This window comes from Corvus moneduloides, chromosome 7 (assembly GCF_009650955.1).
Source record: "Corvus moneduloides isolate bCorMon1 chromosome 7, bCorMon1.pri, whole genome shotgun sequence".
In the NCBI taxonomy this organism is placed as follows: domain Eukaryota; kingdom Metazoa; phylum Chordata; class Aves; order Passeriformes; family Corvidae; genus Corvus; species Corvus moneduloides.
In genome coordinates, this window is record NC_045482.1 from 22,625,801 (window position 1) to 22,651,867 (window position 26,067).

Here is a 26,067-nt window from a genome sequence, read left to right on the forward strand (position 1 = left end):
TCACGCACAGGAAAGAATTTTGTTCAGACCTGTCACACGTTACGTATTTATTCCGGACCCGCTGGATAACCCGCTGTAAATGAAACCTAGCGGAACCTCCCTGAGGAGCGGTCTGCCCGGGGTGACCGCCCGGCGGGCAGCAGCCCCGGCACCGCGGCAGCAGAGGCGAGGCGGGCGGGGAACGCCGCGGTGCCTCGGGCCGCTCCCTTTGCCCTCTCGGGGGGCAGCGCAGCGGGACTGGCAGCGGCGGGGAGGAGAAGGGGGCGGCTTTTGCTGGCCGGGAGTGGGGAAGGAGGGCCGGGAACATGCCATGGGTTATTTAGGGTGCGGGAAGCCCCGGGCAGGGCGCCTCGACAGCCCCTCAGGGCGCCGCTGAGGGGGCAGCCGGGGCCTGCGAGAGGCGGAGAGGTGCGGGCGATGCGCGGGGAGACGCGTGCGGCGCCCCGGCCCCCGCCGCTCGGGAAGAGGCGGCTGGGGAAGGGCGCGCATCGCCCGCGCTCCTCCGAGGGGCGAGCCCGGGGACACTGCCCCCACGTCACCTCTCAGGGAGACGTCCCGGGACAGCGTCTGGAGCCCGACGGCACCGCGGGGCGGGCACCGCTCCCCGCCGCCGGCACAGGTCGGCGGCCGCGCGGCCCCAGAGGGCAGCGGAGGCTCTGGGTGCTCAGGGCCCCGCTCGGGCCCCGCACCTTGGCGGGGGTGGAAGGAACGGAACGCAATTGGGCTCCTCAGATGCCCCCCGTCAATACCGCGGCAGAACAGAATCCCTCTGACGGCTCCACACCGCGCTTACCCCACTGCGGAATCAAGAGTAAACCTAGCCTGCTACCCCCCAGCCCCCGCGGACTCGGCCCACGCAGGTGCCGGGCCGGCGCCTGTTCTAAAGCCCACAGGTGGTTGTCTCTAAACGGGGCAGAGTCCCGGGAAGGTCGCAGAGGGAGAGGTAGTGCTGCAGGAGTGGGGACTCCGCTCCCTCGCAGTAGGGCAAGCTGCTCCTCCGAAAGGGCGCCCGCCTTGGGGGCACCGTGGGGCTCCACCAGGGCAGCCCCCGCCCTGGGAAAGCGAGGGGAAGGCTGCGGGCGGGCAGCTTTTTGTCCCTCGCCTCTGCTCCGCCAGCGATGGCACCCCCCGCCCCGCGCCAGGCACCTCTCCCGCCTGCAAAGTGCTGTCAGGGTTTTTAAGCGTCAAACACGGGGATAATTATAAACCTCTCAAAACCGACGGGGTTTCATCTCCCTCTTTCACCGACTGCAAACCTCCACGCTTGGCCACGAGGTGTAAGCACTGTCCCCTACGCTCTTCCACCCACCCCCCCAGCCCCCCGCCCAAAAAAAAGGAAAAAGAACAAACGCGGGGCAAGTGGACCAGCTCCGTCAGGGAGAGCAGCGACGGGACTCCCGCTCCAGAATCTCGCGGCGGATCGAGAGCGGAAGAGTCCGCCAGCCTCCTCCCCTTGGCCTCACCCGATCTCTTATTTGCAAAACGGCGAAGTGCTTTTTCCAACACGACGTTAACGTTTTGCCAGGTTTATTTTACTTGTTATACACAGACGATACAAACGGGCAAAAACCGAAACATTTCTCAATGGAGCATGTACTGGTATAAATTATTCAGTTCCACAGACGTAACAGAACAAATATAAAAATCACAACATTCGATTTACAGAAGAGTCAAAAATATACACACGTTTATGACCCTGAATTTCTATTAGGAAATCTCCCCGTCGAGTGTAATCTAGACTGAATATTTAGCCTGATGCATATTTCAGTTCGTAATTGTTTTTTTTTTTTTTCTTCCATATAAAAATGCGTTAATTGTATAGATTTGCTACTCAAAATTCGAAGACTTACTATTCTGCTTCGCCGGGGGGGGAGTCCTGGAGGGATATTAGTTCTCCTTCAATAGTTTGATAAGAGGTTTACAAGAATGATCACTCTTACTTTCGATGTGCATTTGAGTCCCCAGGAAGTCAGATCTTGGTTAGCTACTTTATGAAAAAGTCAATTCCAAAACTAAATGCAGTAAAATATACAACTCACAACTCATCTTCACTGGACTACACTATGGTTACCAACAATTCAGTCGTCTATATCTTTTTTCTTTTTTTTTTTCTTTTTTTTTTTTTTTAAGATTATTCATTACAAAGATTTACAATGATATAAAGAAAGAGGGGGAAACTGCAAAGAAATTTGAAAATAGTTTGTTAGCATATTTGGCACCTGCGGGGACCAGTAATGGATTTGGCACTTGGGGGCAGGGGAAGGGAGAGACCACAAAAATAATAATATTGCTGATCTCGAGCTATTCCTTTCAAAGAAAAATAAGAAGCAGGTAATTTTGGTTTTGGAAGGCATTATGCTCCTTTAATCGACTTTCCCATGAGGCGTATTTCTGTTCTTTTGAAGGGAAAGCTGAGCTATTCCTTAGCTGTGTTATCCCAGGGCACCGCGTAATTATTTCATGCGAGGAATTGGAGAGAAAGTGAGAAACCCATTACTCGCTGCTACAGCTATGGACCACTTACATGTTCAGAGGCATTTAGGAAAAGTGTTTACCTGGGGAGGGGCACGAGGAAGAGGGAGCAAAGAGTGGGGAATGGGGTAGAGAAATTTAAACAGGATCTAAGTTTTGTGACTTAACAATGAAAACAAAACAAAAAAATCCAAACAATAAATAAACTGAATCAAAGAAAAGTAATCTGTTACAATAAAATAAATACTATGTACAGGCATTTCACAGGCTGTTTTCCCCACTATTACTGTTTCCCCTAGAATCCATCCGTGGTAAAAGGAAGGAAGCGCTGTACGGTTTGAGAGTCTAAGCATCCTACTTATCAGTGGGTTTCGGTGCGGCAGTACCCCCCGCGCCCCCGGGGCGCCGCCGGACCGGGCCGGGCGGGGAGCGGGGCGGGGGGGCGGCGGCGGCCGCGGCTCAGCCTCCCTGCCTGCCTCCCTGCCGGGCCGGGCCGGGGCACGGATAGGGCAGCTAGGGGAGGGGGTCAGTGCGCTAACGCGGAGGAGTTATTGTGCAAAAGGACGGCGGGCCTGCGGCCGCGCCTAGCTGTGCGAGTAGAAGCCGTAATAGCCGATGTCCTTGGCGCAGGTCTTTTCGCAGTCCCGCTGGGTGAGCACCTCGCTCTTGAGGGGCGAGGAGCTCTCGGACACCGGGGTGTCCGAGGGGGAGATCCGCCTCCTTTTGGCCTGCTCGTAAATCCCAGAATCGGAGGAGTCGATGGACTTAATGGACGACGGCGTCTCGATCCAGCTGGAGTCGGACAAATCTTTGGGCTTGGAGTCCTCGGCGCCCGGCAAGGGGGACCGCTCGGGGGCCAGGCTCTCCGCCTCCTCCCCTAGGTAGGGGTTGCCGGCGGCCATGCGCGCCGCCGCCGCGCTGTTGGGCCAGCAGGAGAGCACGGAGCCCGACTTGCTGCAGTACTGCGGGGGGCTGCGGGCCCCCCAGCCCGAGGGGTCGGCGTAGTAGCCCAGCGGCCGCCCGGCGCAGCCGGCCGCCTGCAGCGGCAGCGCCTTGACGCCCGCGGCCGCGTAGGACAGCAGCGTGGCCGCGTTGCCGGCGAAGTCGGTGGCCGTGTCGTAGGCGGAGGCGGCGAAGTCGAGGCGGTTGTTGGCGGGGGCGACGAACCAGCGCTGCGGCGAGGGGGCCCCCGGGTCCTCGGCTTGCTGTGGGGAGAGCAGCCCGTTTGTGTGGGGCACGCTGCGGTCGGCGCCGGGCCCCGGGCCGGCTCCTGCCCCGGGGTGGAAGCGGGACTTGGCGTAGTTACTCACGAACTGGTCCTGGAGGAAGGAGCCGGCCATGGCGTAGCGGGCCCCGGGCACGATCTGCGAGCGGGGCGAGTCGTTGGGGGAAGGCGTCAGCCGGTCCATGTCGCAGCCCGTGTAGATCCTGCCCAAGAGAAGGGGAGAGAGCTGGGTGTCCGCCGCAGCCCGGCGGCCTCCTCGGCGCGGCACCCGGCCGAACGCGGCCCTCGGGGTACGAACGGGACGGCGCCGTCCCAGCGCGCTCCTGCCCGGCCGAGAGCCTGCGCTCCTCTCCGGGCTTGGCCTCCGGCATCAGTAGTGCCGAGGGCCTTTAACGGGGAAGAGGAAAGACGGGGGCAAACATGGAGAATAAATCATTCGGAACCGGTTGGCCATTCCTTGACGGGGCTGAGATCCCTCTGTCCGGTCGGAACCCACAACCCAAAGGCATGGAATCCCGCGCGGTGACACATTGACCGGCCCCACCACATGCGCAACAGGCAGCCCGGTCATTTGCCGCGAACAGCATGAGTGGCAGACTACGGAATTCTATCGGCTGTTTAACACTTATTATTGGGAGTCACAGACGAACCATCAACATTTTGCTGAGTTTAAATTAAGCTAATCTTTAAACACCTACTGTAGGAAATGTAAAGCCAGACACTTCCAGTGTTCCCTGCTTGGCCTATATATAATTCTCCCATGCTGGCTGTAATTTGCGATTATAAAACTTTAATGGATGAATAACTACTATCTGTATTTAATTCAGGCTAAAACTGTGCTTTAATTAACCCTCCACGCCTCCTGGAATTTCTTATCCAAAATAAACTTGGCCCTTAAACAAATTCAACGTGCTAGACAACATTGAAGCTTCCCCCTCCCCCCGTCTCCTTTCAAGTGACGCCCTATAAAGTTTTTCCCTATCAAAAAGAGAAGAGCACTTTTGGCTGGGAGCGAAGGCCACGCAGCCTTTCCAAAGGCCGCACATACTCTCGCCGAGCTCCCGGAGAGCGGACAGGCTCGGCTGCCACCCTCTGTGGCACCAGGAACGGCCGCTGTCCTCCCGGCGGCGGCCCTGCTCCCCGCCACAGCCTCCGCGACCCCCGCCCCTGGGGAAGAGCGGCCGCACCACAAGCTGCTCCCTGGGGAGAGCTGGAGCTCAGCCCCGGGCCCCTCTCGCACTAATTCAGCTCTTGGCGTCGTTTCCACCCTTGTCCTGAAAACCTGCTGCTGGTGGCTGCTGGACCGCGGTCCAGCGGAGAGGCTGAAGCAGGCGCTGAAGGTACGCACGGGATGAGGCGCTCGAGGCCAAGTGAGGCTGCTCACCGCCACAGTTCAGAGAGGAAAAAGGTTTTCCTCCTCAAAGCCGGGGGCCCATCCCACAGACCAGAGCTTGCAGTGGGACAGGCGACATCCCAAGCCGCCTGCTCTCCTGGGTGTATGGGCCGCCCTGCGGCCGCCACCTCCCGCTGCCCCAAGCTGGGCTAGGGGGATGCCGGGCGGGCCGCACCTCGGGCCAGGAGAAGCCTGCCTGCAGCGCCTGCAGGCCGGGATATCCCCGTATTTGTCCCGAGGGCCAGGAAAGGCGGCGGCGGGAGTGTTGATGCCGCCCCGGAGCTGCAGTCGGAGGGGCACCAGCCGCGTGTGGCGCGGGGTCAAGGCCGGGGGGTCAAGCGGCTGGGAACGCCTCGGAGGCGGACGGGCAGAGGCAGAACACGGACAAACCGCGTTTAAAACTTCAGAGGCTTTAGCTCCACCCAGAAGGGAGAAGGGGGAAAAAAATCCAACCCCGGAGAAGAAGAAAACAAGACGAAGACGTTTGCCTCCGGACCCCGGCTCTGCGGACCCCGGGATGATGCAGACCCGGCGGGTTGCCGGGGACTGAGCCCCTGCTGCTCAGGTGCTGCTTTCGGAGCCCTTACACGCAAGTGAAACGGAAGCTTGGAAAGAGGCGCCAAGATACGTGCCAGGAAAAACCAACAACAAAACCGCCGCAAGTGCCAAAGCGAGATGCGGACTCAGGTGCGGGCAGCGCGGCCCCAGGCGCGGAAGCGGCCTCAGGCCTGCGTAGGGCCTCGCCGCAGGGACAGCCCCTGTGCCGGAGCGGGCGCGTGCTTCCCTCCCAGAGGGCTCTGGAAAAGCCTGACATTACATATCTCGGTGTGAAACGAGCCAGCCCTCATGCTAAATCTCCCCCGTTTGACATGTGTGTGCAGCCGGCAGAAAGATAGTAAAAATCCGGTTTACTTACGTATCATAATTGTCTCGGAATCCTTTCGCGAAAGGGTTGTGATCTATTTTCAGCTGTGTGATCTAGGGAAAAAGAGGAGCAGAGCACATACTGTGAAAGCCTGAAAAATATACCCCACTGCAGCCAACAGGTTTTTAAAGGACCAAGCTTTACTCTAGTCAGTCATATTGCCTTTAAACCGTGAAAAATAAGCATTGGCATGCTTATAGACATCGCCGTCTAATTTTAAGATTTACGTTGTTGTAAAAAGTACAAAAGAATTCAGTATTTAACCCCATATTTTGAGACGTGTTCAGCATTCCTAGTGCATGGGTATAAATATATTGAAATCCAGAAATTAGGCAAACGTACCGCAGAATGGTAACTAGGAGTTTGCATTTGCATCAAGCAAAATAATTAAAGCGAGAATGTGGACTGAACATATGTCATTTGAAAAGGGGGCACCAGTCTGTAGCAAAGCCAGACCACTCCGAAACGCATCCAGGCATTAACGAGCTTTTAATTTGAGGAAGTTGCTCCGTCACCCCCGGGCGCAATCAATGAGGATGTTAATTGATCTTTGCAGACTTAAAGCTTAAGATAACAGCTTAACAGCTAACTAAGCTGTTTCCGACTGGGAGATAAACGCCGCGGGCCAGCGCCCAGCCCCGGACGGAGGGGCAGGATCGCGCCCGTCCTGGGCGGGGGAGGACGATGCCGCTGCGGACGCCCGGACGGGGCTCCTGGGGCGAAGGCGGCCCGAGCGGCTGCGGCCGCCCTCGGGACGGCCAGGGAGCGATGCCACACAACGAGGAACAGGGAGCCCCATCTCCTGGCGCCGGAGACCCAGGGGAGGGTGGGCAGCAACCGGGCCGTCCCTGGTGGGATGCCTTGCGGGGAGCGGGGGGACCGCGAGGGGAATAAACTAGGGAGCTCTTTACATCGGTGTTTTGGTAGGCGGTGACGGCTATGAACTGCGTCTCGGGGAACGTGAATGTCTGCACTCTGCCCGGCTGATTGGTATCCTCCGTCCCGTCTTCGTTCACCTCCACCACATGCAAGCGAGGTTGGTACTTGTGAAGGGACTGCAAAACCACCATCTGTCAGGCATGGCAAAAGGAGGGAGGGGGACGCGGGGAAAAAGGAAGAAATTAGTGCGAGAAGGACGAGGAGAGCGATGCCCGCTGGCCGCCGCCTCCCCGGGACGGTTGCGGACTTCCCCGGCCGCACCGGACAGCGGTGTCAGCTTGGGCAACGCGCTCAGGGCCGACGAGGCCCGTGGCGAAATAAAATGGGAGGACTTTCTCACCACCACCCCCCTTTTATTTTCACCTAACGACACTATCTAAAAAAAAACCCCAAAACAACAAAAACCCCCACGTCCTTTCGGAAACGGTAGGATTTTAACAGAAACAATAAAAATAATTCTGGCAGCGTCTGCCTTCCCGCACTGACCTGCCCGTTGTTGTTTGATGCTCCTTTATTGTTTGTAAGTTTTAGTTTCCCAAAGGAGATTTCCTGACGCATCCAGTGGGCTCCCGTGTTGGGGGAGTCGGGATGCATATACACCCGGTTTCCTAAGCAAAACAACAAAAAACACAACCACATCACAGTTCTCGCCTGTACCCCTGTTCTGCCGCTGCATCCGCACACGAGGGCGAAGGACCCCGTGAAGTTACCAATATGTTACTGCCAAAACTCCCTTCATTTTAAAAGAAAAGGATTAAAACAGCTTTTTTCCGAACACCTTTTACTTTCTCCTCCACCCTCCTTTCTTTCCTTTAAAAAAAAAAAAATCGTTGGCCCATTTGCGTTTAAGAAGTTGCCAGAGCCAGTCCGCAAAGGCATTAATTAATCATTCTCACCTACATATGTGTCGGCAAAAGTGTTAATTGGAGGAACTTGCCTTGTACATTGGTGTCCGCCTTGCCGCAAGGAACCCATTTGCCTCCCTGAAATCTCCAGTGATTGGGATCCGCCAAAATTACATCCACAAAAATATTGTAGTGAGCCGTAGGGTCGAGACCAGAAATATTAAAGCTTAGGAAAGGGAACATGCGCCTAAAAAAAAAAAAAAGAAAAAAGAAAAAAGGGGAAAAAAAAGAAAAGGAAGAAGGAAAGCAAGCCACCGGCAGCGACAGGCACACGCGGAGGAACCAGCCGTTGTGCTTTATCCTCACGGCTCCCGATAGCGACCGGGAAATAAAAATCAAAATAAACCCCCTCCCTGGAGCGTCGAGCTTTCCGCGGGGAAGGGATGAGGGCAGCGGGCGCGGGAACTTGCGGGGAGGCAGAGAGGGCTGCCCCGGCGGGGACCGTCTCCGGCGGGGACCAACTCCGGCGGGGACCGGCACCGGCGCTCCCGGCGAGCAGGGCAGGGGCCCCGGTGACGGGCGGATGGCTCCGCCGGGGCGGCGGAGACTCCGGGCGGCTCCCCCGGCGAAGTCCGCGGCTCAGCCCCGACACCCAGAAAGGTCCGCGCGGTGGCTTACCTTCCCTGCTTCGTGATGATCATCTCCGTCTGGTGCCGGTGAAATTTCAGCCAGAGTGGCCTGTTGCACAGGTAGACCTGAGCCTTGCCGGGAACCAGCCCCGGCTGGGTGGAGGAGAACTGGTAGAAAGGTGCCCTTGGTAGGAATGGCCATACTGCTGGGGGTACGGGTAGCCCGCCGTGGGGTAGCCTTGCGGAGAAGAGTTGGACAGGAGGCTGTTATAAGCTCCGTTGGTGATCACAGGATGATGAGCCATGTAGCGGCTGGGGCTGGCGATGGAGAAGGCTGGGTGAGCAGGTCCATGCTGGCTGGGATAAGGGAACATGGTACTAGGAGCAGAGGCAGCAGACTGGGGCTGGCTGGACTGAGAGAGCAGATAGCGATCTGCAGCAGATCCATCGAAACTGTGACGAAGCTCAGAGACCCCGTCCAAGACGGGAGAGAGTTTATTTCTCTGGACGTCCCCTGGTGTGTCCTTGGAGTCAGGAAAATTGTCTGTATCTGACTGATTCGTCATCCCCCTGGTAATTTTTTTCAAAGGTGAACTTCTCTCCAGGTTGTCAGTGGTCGAGATAATGGGATGATCATGCAAGGCAAGCTCAGATCCGCCTGCATGTGGGTAACTGCTGCTCACATTGAGAAATTTCTTGGAGAGCATGATAGAGGGAGAAAGACAATGCTCCAGCTGCATAGCTCTAGCACCACAGTAATAACCCTTCAGTCCCTGGATCTGAAAGGGCTTCTCAGTATCAGAAGCTAGACATCCTGGGACCCACACTAGGCAGAAAGCACTTCATCTACCAAATGCTTCCCAAACGTTTGATTTACTTTTTTTTTTTTTTTTTTTTTTTTTTTTTTTTTTTTTTTTTTTTCTCCCCTTCCCTTCCCAGGGAGAAGAGATTGGCCAATTGACACTATGCAGCAATCAGGAAAGACTCACTTTTGATCTTGCTGCTTGTGGAGAGGATGAAACGGCTTCTGCCATTGGTTAACCGCTGACAGTAATTTAATTAGATAGACATTAATTAGGATAATCACCTGGCTCCTGGTCGCGACGATCATGGCAAATTGAAGGAGATGATTTTATTGTGAGATAGAAGGAAGGGAAAGGGGGAAGGGAAGAGTGTGTTTGCTGTGAGAGCTCATTATTATGTGACCTTTCTAGCTTTTTTTTTTTTTTTTTTTTTGACTACGGCTGGAAAATAAATCCAAACCCTGTGATTCCCCAAATATTCCCCGCGTGTACCCCACCTTTGTGCGTCAGGGAGGAGAGCGGGTCCTGGGCGCTTTGGGGAGCGACTGCGAGCGAAGCGTGGGGCTGGGCGGCCGCTGCCCTCAGCTCACTCCCGCGGTTTGTCCCCAGCGGGGCGCAGCCCCTCTCCCCCAGCTCTTCTGGGCGATCCCCGGCGCATCGCCCCCACCCTTCCCACCCGTGCCTATTCGCGGGGGAAAATACACCCTCCGTCCCTGCTGACAGTGGCCGCGTATCATCTCTTTTAACTTCTGAAATAATCATAAGCCCCGCAGCCGAAGTGCCCTAATGTATTTGCCGCGTTGTTTACGGGTCCTTTAGTAAATAAATATTTTATCTGGGAGCCGTAATGTCGGAGATTATCAGCAAAACAGCGTGGAAGGCGTCCACCTCCCCATCCGGCTCCGGATTTCTTTCCTCTCGGTGCCTGCTTTCCCTCAGTGACTCAGTCCCGCGGGCAGCTCTCGGGAGGGGCAGATTTTTGGTAGCGCCTTTGCCAGGGGCCGCGGCCCGCCGCGGCCGCGGGGCCGATCGGAGCTGAGAAACCCAAACCATGACGGTGCTGCGGCAGGAGCCGCCGGCACCTCTGCCCGGGGGTCTCCGCGGGAGCCGCGGCTCGGGCTGCGCTCCCAGGCGAGCGGGGGCGAAGCTCGCCAGCCCTCGGGGGAGCTGCGGGGACACCCAGTGACCGGAGGGACCAGCCGGCGGGTCCCGCGCTGTGCCCGGCCGAGCCTCGGGCTATTGAAAGCGGGACCCTCCAAGGCGCGAAGATGCGCCTGAAGAGTTCAAGGGGCCCGCTCGCCACCCCGCCTTTGCCAAGCACCAGTCTCAATTTCTCTTCCTAGGGAAGCCCGAGAATTTAAAAGCACGGGGTTTGTTTTTCGGTTTTTGTGGGTCTGGGGTTTTTTTGCCCGGAGAGGAGCTCTCCTGTTCCATTTTTCTTAGTGTTTGTTGTCCCCTTAGTGGTTTGGACTTCAGGTATTTTACAGACCACATCTCTTCCCAGGTGACATCAGCAGCCGGCTTCAAATTCCACTGACAGATAATGCAGCCTGAACCACTGCATAATAAAACCGAACCACCGTGTAATTGCATGAAGCCAGACTGAAACTTTGCAAACTCAAATCCAGAGAAGACTAGAACAGGATGATGACTTGTCAGAATGTGTATTTCAATGCTCACAAATCCCGTGGCCATTTATTTTTCTGTTGCTTAACCATGAGCTACTTCAGTTATTTGGTGTTTCACAGATGCCGACATACACACACTCTGCAAGGAAATTATTCTAATAAGATAATTTATGAAGCAAAAAGCAAGCAGTTCACTGTTCTACTCGAGTGGTTCAGCGCATGCAACTTTCCATACACCACCTTCTTTCTATGTTAAGAGAACAGTTTCATTATTACCAGTTCTAGCTAATGTTTCCGACACTTGTTTCACCAGTGCTCACCCTTCCCTTTCCCTGTCTGAAACAACAGAATGGTAATGGACTTATATAGGCAGGAGATGGACCAAAATGCAGATAAACCTTCGGAAATGCTGCCCTGAATTACAGAGCTACACCCATATAGATGCGGAGCTGCAATGAATTCAGTGGTATACTGCCAATCACACGGAAGTGCTAATATATGCCAAAAATCTTCAGTGCACAACTCCTAAACTGGTATAATAGGGGGGATATGCAATGGCAGGTGGTGTTACAGAATCGTCATAGAATGGAGTGAGGTTTGCTAATACAATATGCCCGTCCTTCGTGCTGACAGGTGACAAGGGGTCATGCTGCTAATGAAGGTCTGCTCCATTGCGGCTGGAGGCTCAGAAGGTGGCTGCTTGAAAATCTCTTTCTTCCTCCAACATGGTATACGGGCTGCTGCTTTTCAGCTAACAGCATACACACATTCTTCCAAATCCTCTGTGTAGCTCCTAAAGCACTGGACACAAATAAGGAAGGATGCCCCAAAACCTTGCATTTTTATTATTCATGTAACATCTTGGTAAATGGAAAATTGTGCCTCCAAGTTAAACTGAGGAGTGAATAGAAAGCAGGGTACCACAGCAAATGCTTATACTACGGGAGATCTGCGTCTCCAACAGACTCCCTTCAGCTACCCTCTGCAAGATGTACATTTGTCAAAATTAATTTAGAATATGTAAGACTCACTGGTTTGTCTCCCTGCTTACACCAGCCTCTCACGCATGTATACACTGCAGCACTGCGCTAGCTCCTCTCCTGTTCTGCAGTGCCATGTTACCCACGACCTGCCAAACTCTGTCTCCCTCGTGGTGTTACACGTGTGTGTGGGAGTAGAGAGCGGCAGGGATGCAGAGCCCCCCTGGCAGACGAGCCCCAGGGCAGGTCCCGCGATAAGCTCCTGCCCCATCTCACCCCGGGCGTGCGCATCCGGCAACGGCGAGGCCTGAATGCAGCCCTCCTCAACCACCCGCAGGCTTGCAGTGGGAATCGCCAGAAAGAACATCCATTTAACTACACACAGGCAAATGTGGTTTGGTATGTCTCCATTTTCCCAGTCTGATATTCCACTGCCTACTGTGGGGGCAGAGGGAAGGCCATAAGGAGGGCAGCTGCAAAAATCTGCATGTTTCCCTCTGAAGTAAGTGCACGCTAAATATACTTTGAGAGAGAGTTAGTCTAAAATAGTAAATTAAAAGGCCTAAATAAGAAATTTCAAACAAAAGAAAAATCTCTGAATGGTAAAGAGTAAGTAAATATGGGCATAAACTGGAAAATAAGACAAATTTATGGGTTATTTCTTTAGTATGCAAATAAGAAGTCAATTAAAAAAAATTATCTTCAAGAAGAGGTGGAGATAGTTTTAATATTTGCCTGCCACTACTGTTGCTGTTTATTAAAAAAAGCCCCAAACAAACAGTAAAAAGAAGAAGAAAACTTCTGCCCAGACAAAAGAATCAAATCAGCCTAAGCAACATCCAACACTTGAAAAAAAGAAGTGTAATGAACAATTCCAATCAGTACCTGCCCAAAACGCAGCCACTCCCTAACCCAGTTATTTGGCTTTGCCCTGCTTCAAATCAAGCAGTCAAACCAACTGCCTTCTTTCAAGTGTTTCCCTCTCCAGTTAGTGGAAATGGTTTTAGATGTCATATTCTAGTCGGGACTCTTTCCATTATATTTATATATATGGACATCTCATGTACGTTCTCTTTCACAGGAGGGTGGGTTCATGTAACCTAGAACAGCCTCTGTCACTTTAATGTTTATTCTCAGAATACTGCTATTTATGACACCGCTCGTGAGAGTTCTGTGATTCAGTTATCAGCAACTGAATTAATTTTCTTAAGGTCAGTTGTCTTCTGTAGATATTAGGGTTTGAATAATATTCAACGGGAGCTGACAGAGGAATTTTCAGCATTTTTGGTTTTGTACATCCTCAGAATTCTGCACTATGATTTTTTTGTTTTAATCTCCATGAGAGTAACTGGTAATCAATGGGAGCCAAATTCCAGTAGAGAATTTCTGCTTTCCTAGCAATTAGTATCTCAGTAGTTTTACAGTAGGGAGAAACAAATGTTTACTAACACTTTTTCTAGTTTGTTAATTCCCGCTGTCCTTCTCAAAAAAGACTGTCCAGAACTCAAGACAGATTTGTAAATGTATTTTTATTATGTGGGCAGACAATCAAAATATATATGTACTACTAATTTTTTCCCCCAAATATTAATTGAAAATGTAATACATTTTTCCCCACATTGTGTTCTTGAATGCTTTGGAATCTGTGAGGACCCTGACATAAAGAAACTGAAGCAAATGCACAATTAGAGACTGAGAGGTGTTATAGTGCTGCACTTACATTGCAAATGAAGTCAGATGTCTCCGTTTAATCAAATAGAGCCTCAACAGTCTCTGTTTTGTGAGTATTAGAAACAATAAACAAATATACACAGAAAGCATCACAAACAGTAAATCGGTTATTTAAATACAACTGTATCCAACATAGCAGCTAAACACTGGACAATGTTTGAGGTCATCAGCACATCCACATGCTCTTCTAAATGACGTTTAGGGTCCTGAAATACAAAGGATGCCATGAGAGGAATGACTGAAACACATCTCTGAAAGATTTCATTTACTTCAAGTCTATTTAAGATGTCTGTGAGTTAATGGAGTCAGGCCAGTAATGCTCCTAAATTTTCCATTCTAGGAAGACCTAGCAAATGACTGAATTTCCATGAACAAAATTTTATTAATTCATACTAACAGTTAAGTTGAGGATAGGTTTAGGAAGTAAATTTCTATCCAGCATATCAAGAGTAACCGTGGCAGCTGTGAGTTAGTTTTAAGGACAACACACAACATGTGAATTTTACTATACATCTCACTAAGGCCAATATTTTAATCTTACTTCTGGTACATTGCAATTTGTTTTCAGATCTTTGCACAAATGTGTGTTCCAATCCTGCAAAGATTCAAGAATCATCTAACACAGTCTTTGAATAGTTGTGTTGACTGCAAGAAAACTAGCATATCTATACCCATAAAAACACGAAACATGAACAATGCCCTGTTCAAATGCTCTTAGGAATTGAATGTTAAGCCTGAGCAGTTTTCTGAAAATACATATCCCCACACACTATTACTCAATTGATGTAGGCATTTGTGGGCATCTACATACAACAGTAAGATTATTTCTGGCTGAAAATCATACCCATACACTTCTTCAGTTTCACCACAGATATTAAATAATTAATCTCCAAATACTGCAAAAATATCAGGCATACCTCAAAAACATGTCTGAACTTTATTACAGTATCATTGTAGTAATTCTTGTGTGTAAAGAAATTAAAATACAGAAGACAATCATGCATGGGAATTGTAACTTCTTTAAAAAATGGAATTATTGTCAAAATGTAATGAACCCATCTAAATTTATATAGAAGAGTGCTACTGAATCCATGTATGCTGACCTTCTTAAATAACTCATTTTCAAAGATCAGACGGTTCTCCAATATTCTTACGGTTCCTAACAAATTATCACCTAATAACATAATATCCTTATTGTGAGTGGCTGCTTGTTTACAAAGTTTTTTTTTATCTAAGTTTCATAAAAAACCCCACTTGAAAATTACTTCACTGAAACCATTTTTTTTAATTTAAAGAAAACTTAAAAATTTTATCAGGAAAAGAATTATTTTCTTTTGAAGAACTGTATCAAAATAGAGTTTTTTTCACATATGCGTAACAACTAGTGAAGCTCAAGTTCTGTTTGAGATGACATCATAACCCTTAAAATACAACCCTTCTTACATATATGTATATATTTATGTATGTGTAGGTGTGCATAAACTCCATTGTTCTGAATGCTACAGAAATACATGAGTGACTGAACAATAGTGCAGATGTGTTATGACATTGCTGCTAGAAGCTGACACATAAGAGCAATCCAGAATCTTTTAAATTCTTCTACTGTTACTAGCAATACGATAAGTACTGGTTCTTTAAGGACACACTAGATATTTTAAAAGCTATGTCTTGTTTCCACTGCCCTTCTTGAACACAAGCTCTTACAAATTGGCTTTGCTCTCCTCTTGCTCATGAAAGCACATTTCCTCAACCTTTACGTTGAAATCAAATGTAGAAATAGTTTTTTGTTGAGTCTTTATAAAGACATTATATCCTGACATTGCAAAGGGATGGAATGAATTGAGTGGGTGTTTTCAGTTTCAGCTGTGGTCCTGAACAGTTTTCCTCAAACACCAATACAAAGGAACTCAGCCTACCTGCCTATGTGTGTCTGAGAGCTAAGCATTAACAGTGTGTTCATGAACTGAGGACATGGGTGAGCTGGCTCTTTAGCCACGACAATGTACAAACACCTCCCCTCACCTCTGTTTCCATGATTACCATTTTTTAAGTGTCTCCACAGTTTGGGTCTCTCTGACACAGACTTGGATATCTTTATGCCTCTTAGAAGAAGTTAAAACCAATGAAGAAGGAAAAGGGAAAACTACTAAATCTCAACACTGCTCCTCAGTATGTAACAAAAACACACGTAGGACATGGCTTGCAGATATTCTGCCGATTACCTACAGTCAAAGGCCCCGTTCTTTCCATAACCTCCAACAAAAATAAATGTATTATTTGAAGCACTGAGAATATCATGCACACAGAACTGAAATCACCTATGCACATGTAAAAAATTAGTATTTAGAATGAACGAAGCATATCATTCCACCTCACTCTAATTCATCACACCTCACCTGCTTGCCAACATTTTTTATTGCCAGCTGTTCAGGTGTCATCTTATCTTCTTCTTCAACAGCCTGTGAAAGAAACACAGAAAAGGTCAGTGTTTCAGATTTCATTTACTTTTTCCCCAAGCCACAGATTCTCAAAATACAATTCTGTTCCTTAAAAAAAAAAAAAAAAAATCAAACAGCAACACATTTCAGAAAGTCAAAAGGAAAGGTACTTCAGCTTTTCAGCAGACGTGGTTTTAATTACTGAGTGTTAGTGCAAAAGATCAAGGCAAATACTTACGAATGGTCTTATTGTCAGATATTCACCAAAATGTTATTAAGCAAAAATCCTAAATGAGCAGTATCAATAGTTAAAGATAGTTAAAACCAATTAGAATAGTAAAGCAGAATCCAACCCAGCATTATCTATACTGTTTCAACTACTGGAGATTTGATCTCAGTAAATTTTAGTACTGTTTAAGGTAATGTATTTTAATACATTTTGATACTGTTACGTTGCCTTCAAATACGGTGTCTTCATAAAGTTCATCCACTAACTTAACTAGTGAATGTAATACTGAATTTTGGTTTTAAGGACTTCTAAGGAGTTGAAAAAATAACACTTGTTAAGAAATACTGACATGATTACTACTCATAGAATGCTTGTTGAGATCTAATACTTGTAAGAAACATTTCTAAGTGTGTCAGTATTAAAACAGTACAAGTAGCTGTGATTCCTCTTACTGACAACACCAATAACAAATTTTTTATCTAAACAGAACACTGAATTGGGCTCTGGAATGTGTTCTAAACACTTATAGACTATCTAGTAGACTGATGCAGATAGATAACCTTTACTCTGCTACAGTGACCAAATAGTCCCTCGACTTGAAGGGTTGAAAAATACAACTAACTGCTCATTTTGATCTACAGAAATCTTAAATTCTCGTCACTAAGTAAAAATACAAAATAGATGTGATTACTCACATTTCAAAGCAAAGTGTGTTACAAAACACTTCGACAGTTTAGGGAAAAAAGTCTGGTGGCAATGCCTGAGGAGCTAATGTGGCAACTTCACACAAAACCTTAGGTAGTTGATTAGTACGAACTACAGTCATTCTGAACAAAGCTTGTGATAATCAATTCCTTCTGAAATTAAGCAACTAATTTCTTCATTTCATAAACACAGCTACAGTTATACTGTCATTATGGGATATGAATACCTTGTTATAATTCTTAGCTAATTCTAACATCTCCTTCACTACTGTTTCATTGAGTTTGCAATGTTCACTGTAGTCCTGAAGTGTCAAACCTTCCATCCAACTCTTCTTATGCAAATTTAGCAGCATCTGCAAAACAAAACCTCTTTAGAGCATTCATCATAAAATACTTTCAGAATACTATGAAGATCTCTTTGACAGAAAACCAACTTATAGCAAGAAGAATATAATAAAAAAATATTGATCTTACAATGTCAATGTTTAAATAGAGGAAATACAATCATCAACTATTCTGCTAGAGTAGATGATAGACTTGCATACTTTTTAAAGATCGAAACTTCTTGAATCCTAAATATGTAAATGAGGCATGGAAACATGGGTCGCATTTACTTTGACAGGAATACATAGATTTGTTTTCTGTGATTTGTTATTTTTTGCTGCAGGTTGAGAATGCACAGTTGCCTTGTAGCAGGGCTAAAAGAAAATTGAATACTTTAGCCGCCATATGAGGAACTCTGACAAAGTTGAAAAATATTTTAATGCTTGGGTTAAATTCATAAATTAGTTATATAGGCTACACTGATTATCTGATCTGTATGCAAGCAACTGACAGTTATGATAAAATGAACTTTGAAAGTGACCAAAGCATGACTTGTGTGTCTTTGCCTCACACAAAATAAACAAACATAAAAACCGTAAGATAAAATGTGCAGAGGTTTGATGGTGATGAATGCAGGCAGTATTACAAATATTTGAAAGGTTTTACTTGATACTTTGATGTCATTCTTGAAAGAGTAAAGGAATAGCTACAACAGCAATTTCTTTATTTTCATGAACAGAGAAAGCGTATTTTGTAGATCTCCTGCACACTTGATGATTGTAGGAAGGACCCTTTCAGCAAACAGTTTCAGCTTGCCTTCAATTTGTGAACATTTACTAGACATTTTTGAGAATGGGTATGCCCTGTAATTGGTATCACCTGAATTCAGGTACCTGTTTCATCCTACATACAGTTTCCAAAGAAACCTGGCTTTGGAACACGTGAACTGAGTTGAAAGTTTGTGTCATAATTTGTGTTAGCAAGATCTTAGCTACTGACAGAAGGAGTCGTAGGCAAACTGCATATGGACAGTTTAGCTAGGCTATCTTGATTTTAAAATTATGGTTTGGTGTGATGAGCTCCTAATCTAATACATGAAGCATGTACTCTTCTTACTACAGATGGAGATAACAGATCACCACCACCACGAGGGGGGTTTGAGATATGTATGAAGCTGCCTTATGAAAGATGTGAGAGAGAGTTGTTGCCTCACAGATTAAAGTTTTCCTAACTTGGTCAAGATAATTCTCCTACTTGCAAAGGTAACAACTTACTTATGTAAAGCCACTGCTGAAAATACACACTTGGAACTTCGAACAAGACTGGATTTGCCAAACTGTTGCATTTGAATGGAAACAATAACCCCCTGGAAGCCTCATGGACATTTCCTGAGAGAGCTGGTTTTGTTAGACCAGTTATGCTTTTCAGTGAGGTTTTGAAAGTCTGATACTGCCCTACAAAGGGTTATGCATTTCACACATTCTTTCAAACTCCCTAATTTGCACACATACTCCTCCACTATTTGAAACTGGGTTTTTTTCTTATTACTTGTACCTCTCTAAAAGTCTGCATTCTGTGAAAAAACGATTCTGACCATTTCATCATAAACCCTGAGATCAATTTATAACCCTAACAAGGCCATGAAAATGCACAGACATATCAGAGAACATACACAGAGGACACAATCTGGCTTTTCAAGAATTAACTTCTGTAGATGATAAATAAGCTTTTTTTTTTTTCCCCCGTTTGTTTTCCTGGTTGAGACTCCCAAGCAAGATTTCGCTTGCAACTTGAAGTTTGATGCAAAAGTAAGAGAAAACATTTGTTGTCAGTAAATCCATAATATTTCTTCTGTAAATGCAGGATATTCAGTGACGTCTTGGGGAGCTCCAATCATACCAACTGGAAGTACCTTCTGTCAAAGTGATTATAGCAAATAAAAACCCAACATCCCTTGGTTATACATTCCATTTTGGAAAACACGGTTAAGAATTCTCCTAGCTTCAGGAATTCCAGCCTGTGAAAACTGAAGGCAGCAAGTATATCTTTCAGCTTCATCACTGAAAACTTGAAACTTTGGACGAACTTAAGTGCAGAGAACAGCATGACAACTTTCCAAAAGGTGGACAAAAATGTTGTTAAATTATTCATATGATCATTAGAATGTGGTTTTGGAAAGTTTCATCATCATGACTGTACCACCAAGTGCTTTCTGGAAGAGAAGCCACCTATTCCAGGAGAGTTAAAACAACTACTGAAAGTAACAGCCACTGAAATCAGAATATTGCCACAAATCTTAAAAAGTTTGTATAAAGTTCCTTTTACTCTGAATTAAAGCTGAAACATTTACCTTCTGTTCTAGTTCATTCTTCCTGTAGTTGATGGTGATGGAATAGTAATGTCTGTTTAGTCCATGGATTAGTGCCTGCAAAATTTAGGGGAGAAACTGAAGTAAATCACCCACTGCTGAAACGAAGAAGTATCAGAAGGAGAAAGCTAATTTCAATACAAACATCTTTAAACATCACTCAAATAAAAGAAAAAACACAAAGAAAAAAACAGAGACTATAAGGAAATATGAAGTAAATATACCTGGTTCTGTTTCTCTTTTTGTGTTCATTAACTGACAGTTATGATTTCTATTTCTAAACCACAGCTTTTTTTCACACAGTAGCAACTATAATAAGAAAAAATGGTAACTGCCTGCAAACATTTGACCGATACATATGCACAAACATATTTCTCTCAAATCCTTCCTCTCTCAATAAATTTGGTTATCACTCCTATTAAAATATTCTGTTACAAACAAAAGATTATTTGCTATCTATTTATTTATAGCCACTGTCAACATTCCCAAGTTCATTTTCCAGGGTACAATATGAAGAGAGAGTAACTGAAGCAAGTAAAAACCTCAGTTAGACAATGTGCATCAAATTAACTTTAGGTATTAAAGCTAATTTTATTTTTTAACTTTAAACAAAAAAAACCCAAACCACCTTTTTCACTGTAATTATGCCCTCTGCAAATACAATCTGATCAACTGAGATTAGTTTTAGTGATATCTGTATGCATGTATTTTCTCTTTTGCTCACACGCGTTAGATACTTCTTTTTACATATATGACTTAAGGGTGAATTGTATTAATATTTGGGGGTGTAAAATTCTATGATCAATCCACATCACAACTAAAAGAGTCTATTTTCAAATAAAATTTTACACATTAAGTATACATTTACAAACAAGATAGGATAAATCATATATAAAGTATGCTGAATTAGTGATAAATACTTCTTCTGTTTCAAGCATTCCACCTAAATATGTTTAAATATATATTTAGAACTACACAAAATGAATGTGTATTTGCATCTTGTGCAATTTAATATTTCAGCATTACAAAATTTTCTGTATGAAAGCTGAAACTGGTTTCATACATACATTTTAAACAGATTTCTATTGCAAACACATATACAAAGATACAAAACTACTTGAAAAGTTATGAGAACCAGCACTTACAGAAAACCATTACTTGTGCAACTTATTTTAATTAAAATTGTAAAATACAGGTTTTATCATCAATAAAGGAATTTATAGTTGAAACTATTAGCAATAAGTAATTTCCACTGCTATTTTCTTACCACACTCAAAATGATTGCATATGAGATTTTGGTGTTTGTATATAAATTCAAGTGTAGATACTTAGGAAGTTGATTTTCAAGCTCTTAAAATGTGACAAACAGGTTTGCCTTCTCCCACTATCCTCTCCCTTTCCTCTCTCCTTCCAAAAACTACCCTTTAAAAGAGTGGGCAAATGTAAAAGATAAACAACTGTAAAAAAGCTGTTGATAAGGGAACACAAGAAAAAACTACACACACTGTCTTGGGGTGAAAAAAAGGGAATGAAGCCAAGGCGTGTACTATTCTATTATTCTTCTTCCTGAGATTTTAAGTAATGTCTCATAATTCCTGCTTCTAGCCCAGCTGAATCAGTATTTAGTTTGCTTCTTTGCTCAGCTGGGTCAGATTTTATTAATGGCTTAAAATAAAAGCAAAACAACACTGCGAGAGCTCTTGCAGCTTTAAGAACAGAGTATTATTTAAAACTATGATTTTTATCTTAACAGTGACATTTGCAACAGCTCACTGTCAGCTTGCAAAAAATCAACACAAACAAAAACTACCCATTTTAACAACAGAAACCCAAAATCCCATGGCCAAAATATGCCATGCTGTAGTGACAGTGATCTTAAAATAATGAAGCTGAATAATACTGCAGGGGTTTCCAAGGGAGAGCATTACACATGGTCTAGAACAGCCCAGTTAGAAAAGCCCTGAAACATGCAAGCATGAGCTTGCCTACATCCAATCAAGAGTATTAGCTGCTTATTTCATACTCATTATTGTTCACAGTTTTGACCAATTCGAAAATCAAGAGTAAAACACAGCTTCCTGAAGAAGACACTCTTTAAAGACTCTTTTTTGCTAGCATTTAAATCAACAGCAAAGGGTTTCAATGTATTTGTAACAAAAAAACTGCTGATCTTTTGCAAGATAGGGGTATGGTAGTCTAGTGCCTCCCAAAGGATGGCTCTCTCAGAGCTCAAGTTCAGCACTTATTTCAGTTCTGCTCTGACTAGTGGATGGTCTTTTTCTTGGATGTTTAAATAGCAAATATTATTTCTATTGTTCCAATAATGGAACAAAAAGCAGGAACTGGTCTTCATGGTTTCAAGGACACATGCTTTTTAGAATACATAGCAAGGGGGAGAAGTTTTTTAAAGGAAAAAACACTGAGGCAGAAGAACGACAGGGATAAAAGCATTAATCACTCCAGAGGATACTTGTTTCAGGACAGAAGCTATTTCTCAAAATAAAGGCTTGCTTCAATGAAGACCAAAACTTCTGTCTTTCTAATGGAAGTCAACTTCAGAAATCAAACTTTGAATACTTCAGTTTCACAAATGTGTATTCAAAAGAAACATTACAGCAGAAGTCAATCTGGCATCCATTTCACCCATTGAATATTCTCCTCCACCATTTTTTCAGCAAATTACATGCATTACATAAAAATCAGAGATTAATTATTTAAAACACAATACAAGGTTTAATCTGGATTACATAATAAACAAAAACCTCTATAAATTTAGAGCAAAAAGAAAAGAGAGAACTTTTTCCATAATTTACTTGAGAGTAACTTATCTTGAAGAAAGCTGAGATGTTGATAAGCAGCAGATTTTAAATTGCAGGACTGAAAACAGTACCTGTTTTGCATCACATGTTATGTCATCAATTGTCACTTTTAAAAGTTTGCATTTCCATAAATTTATACTTGAATCTTTGCTGTACACATTAAGTACATGCATTCACACTCAGGTAGCTAATTTAGGGCTCAATTTTAAACCCTTCACATATACATCTTCATTGATGAATCACATCAATTATAAATGCATGTGAAAAAATGCAATAGAGAGAACAATAAATAGTTTTTAACCTACTGATTTAAGTACCTTTCCCAAAAATTGATGAATAAATTTTGCAATTTACAGGACTATCAGCCCTAGGTTTACCTGAATAGACGGCTTGTTTAAGTGACCCAGATTTGAAGTTGTTTGTCTTGGTTCATGTCCTAAGACCATCATATTAGCATTGATCAGCCTGAAGGCATCAATAACAACCTGTAAAAACAAGATGTCAAGTCAATTCTTTTTAGAAAATGCAACTAATAGAGCCAAGCAACAGTGGACAAGGCACAATCAACTCTCATCTGTTTTTGGCCTTTATCCAGAAAATCATTTAATTATAATATTAATAAAAAAGAACCTCCTGCTGGCTATGTGATCAGCACACTATACTACCTCGTATTGTAAGGTGACACCAATTATTACCTTTTCCATGGAACTGTAAGTTTTATATGCATTATATCATCATATAACATTGAATTTTACGTACAGTTACTCTAAGCCTCAAAACTATGCATATGTTTGTCACCTAAATCTTATCCAATCAAAATGAATGACAGAGAGAGACTAAAACTGAAAGTGAGCACAAGCTAAGGGACCAAGTCTAAAGCCCAGTCCTGTCACATCAATTATACTACCACAATACTTGAAATGACAACAAAATTATAGCCAGCAAGGAACTTGCCCCATGTATTCCCTTCTAGTCAGATGCTTTTTGCTTCTTGTGACTACGAAAGGGTCTATAAACTGTCTGATGGATTAAAAAGTCCTTGTCAGTGTCATGCTCAGGAGTAAAAAAGAGAATAAAAGAAAGCCAAGGTCATTTATGATTTAAAGGTACATGGTAGGCAGTATTCAGTGCTATTTTACTGCAAATAATGTAAACCCATCACTGATTCTTACTCCGTCCTGTGCTAAATTTCTCTATGAAAATTTTTGGAAAGAGAAATTCATGGTCCCATGCAATAAAACCCCCATCCCTATCCAAAACCTATAGGAGCTGAAACAGAGCTAAGAACATAACAACAATACACTCAAACCCACTCTTACGGTGTCCTGACCAACACAGGTTCATAACTGCAAGATAGGAATTCTTGTTTAGGTTCCAGTCTTTTAACTGGACCACTGCAGGCACAGCCTTGCACATCCACTAAAACAGTACCAGGCAGACTTTGCAGGCATCTTGTCTGTATATGTTTGAAAAGTTATTAACTTAAATCTCATTTTAACAGTTTTTTTCTATAATAATTTTTATTCTTTTCCTCTCCGTACTGTGAGTTGGACAACAACAGATGCATTTACGTGGCTTGTTCGATATTTTGAGGAATTAGACTTGAATCTTGCTTACGTTGAACAAATAAGAAATCAACCACTGTCACTGAAAGTCTGCACTGAAAGTGACACTGAGTCTCCTACCTTGTTCCAGCACTTTCCTCTCCATTTACACAAATGTTAATAACTAAATAATGTGCAGATTTGAGGATTACAAGATAAATATTGAGGTCCTTCATGTGGAAATTAAATTAATTGGCAAGTATTTATAATAAAAAAAATCATCAGGTGTAAACAGAAAAAAACCCCAAACTTATCACCTGTTGTATTTACTTTTGAGACCCAAGTGAGACAGTGATGTTGACTGAGTGCCACTAAGGGCTATTGCTTGGTCTCTCAGCTGTTGGCCAGATCCACCTGCATATGCCATATCTTCAAATTGCATGCAGAAAACCTTCCAAAAAAGATCTTCTTTATTAAAAATGTTCAGTTGTGACCCAGTTAAAGTGAGTTACCAGTGACTTTTTTTTCCCCCTGAACAATAAAAACCCCAAATTCAGATTTAGAATACAGCAGAAGCATGCTATCTGATACCAATGCTACAAAAAAAGGAATTAACATTTAGAAGAATTTAACTCTCAAAAATATCTAGAACAATTACTACATATCTATACATTCTTTCTCATAATGTAAGAAGTAATTGTTTTTTTTTCCTTTTTTACCGTTTTTCTCTGTCTCAGAACACTTGTGGCAAGCTTTCGTACGTATCTTGGTATTCCATTTTAACCAGATGCTCTAATTTATCAACACCTGGAAATGCCAAACCATAACAACCAGGCAGTATAAATTAAAAAGTCAAGCAAAGCAAAAAAAAAAAAAAAAGAAAAAAGCACACCACAGATTCTCCAGAGACAAGCTAGATAATGGAAAAAAACTAAGCAAGCAAAAATTTACCCTGAGGAGCAAGAAACATGAACTTGGCAGTATACTATAATGACAAGGAGTTGTTTCATAGCTTACTAACAGCCATGCTTCTAGACCTGAATTTAACTGAGAACTTCACTAGACAATGTTGAGCTTATCCAAAAAGAATGGCATTGTGCAGCATGGATTTGTTTTGGGACTTGAGCCATGTAAAATAAAAAAAATTATTAAACTTTGTTTTGATAAGAAAATTCAACATTTCGGTTAGTTTTCAGATTAGTTAAACTTCACATTAAAATATGAGAACAAGTTGCTGAATTATTTATGAGGGATACTCAATATTGCTCAATCATCTTAATTCTGACGAGAAGTAACGTTCATTATGTTTCAGGTACAAGCTGCATGGCAATATACTGCACTGTCTATCTGTCCTCCTGAAGGAATGCCATGCAAGTATTTCCTAAGTAGAAAAAATATAAATCTAACAGAAAGCCATATGAAAAACTGAAATCACAAATCACAAATATGCTTTTAAAATTGCAATTCCTGCAATCTCAGAGGGGTACAAAAAGTACATGTGCAAATGCTATTTCTCATCTTAGTTGCACTCTGATGACCAATGGTAACTAAATACTTTAACTACACTAAGATTAAAGGAATTTGCTGCTATCACTATAGCAACCATCTTAAAGAAACTAACATGCTCAGCAACCTGGAGGCTAAATTTAGACCTAATACACAATAAAAACATAAATACAACAATAAATCCTACATATTCATTTCTATGAAATGTAGTTGCTTTTTTCACAGCGAGCATAAATCAGTCCCGCCTTTAGAGGATTACATAAAAATAAATAGACTCATTAATGTCCAGTGTACTAATGAGCAATGGGTGAAGTAGGTGTTAATTATGCCACAGTAAGATCCAAGAAAAAAGCCCCAGTGAGCACTTGGAGGTGTGTACAAGTTGAAGTCTCCTCTCTATGTTTGTGTATTTCGAAGTACAGAATGATGCAGGCTGATGACAGAAACATGGTCACCCCATATTCTATGATGCAAACTTTAGATGCAGTATTTTGAACAAAGAACTTCTAAGGATTAATTAAACCCAGTACAAACCACCACTTGGTTGCTTAGATTTTTGTTGTAA

At 44.4% G+C, this 26,067-nt stretch overlaps 2 protein-coding genes across 3 annotated transcripts in view; both read right to left on the minus strand.

Moving 5' to 3' along the window:
• Positions 1-1,510: 1,510 nt before the first annotated feature.
• On the minus strand, positions 1,511-9,302 carry TBR1 (T-box brain transcription factor 1). The gene is given in 7 exon segments (XM_032115161.1): positions 1,511-3,900; positions 6,007-6,068; positions 6,927-7,085; positions 7,441-7,562; positions 7,892-8,046; positions 8,478-8,610; positions 8,613-9,302. Coding segments are annotated over 7 exon segments (2,031 nt in total). The 5' UTR covers positions 9,169-9,302; the 3' UTR covers positions 1,511-3,056.
• A 4,043-nt stretch (positions 9,303-13,345) lies between these two features.
• Positions 13,346-26,067, minus strand: part of PSMD14 (proteasome 26S subunit, non-ATPase 14) — a 46,644-nt gene continuing 33,922 nt past the window's right edge. For both annotated transcript variants that reach the window (XM_032114525.1, XM_032114526.1), the window contains 5 exons: positions 22,830-22,937; positions 19,616-19,690; positions 17,169-17,294; positions 15,967-16,029; positions 13,346-13,776 (listed from right to left, as the gene is read on the minus strand). In XM_032114525.1, the coding sequence (XP_031970416.1) occupies positions 13,678-13,776; positions 15,967-16,029; positions 17,169-17,294; positions 19,616-19,690; positions 22,830-22,937 (471 nt within the window). In that variant the 3' untranslated portion in view covers positions 13,346-13,677. The remainder of the gene's footprint in view (positions 13,777-15,966; positions 16,030-17,168; positions 17,295-19,615; positions 19,691-22,829; positions 22,938-26,067) is intronic.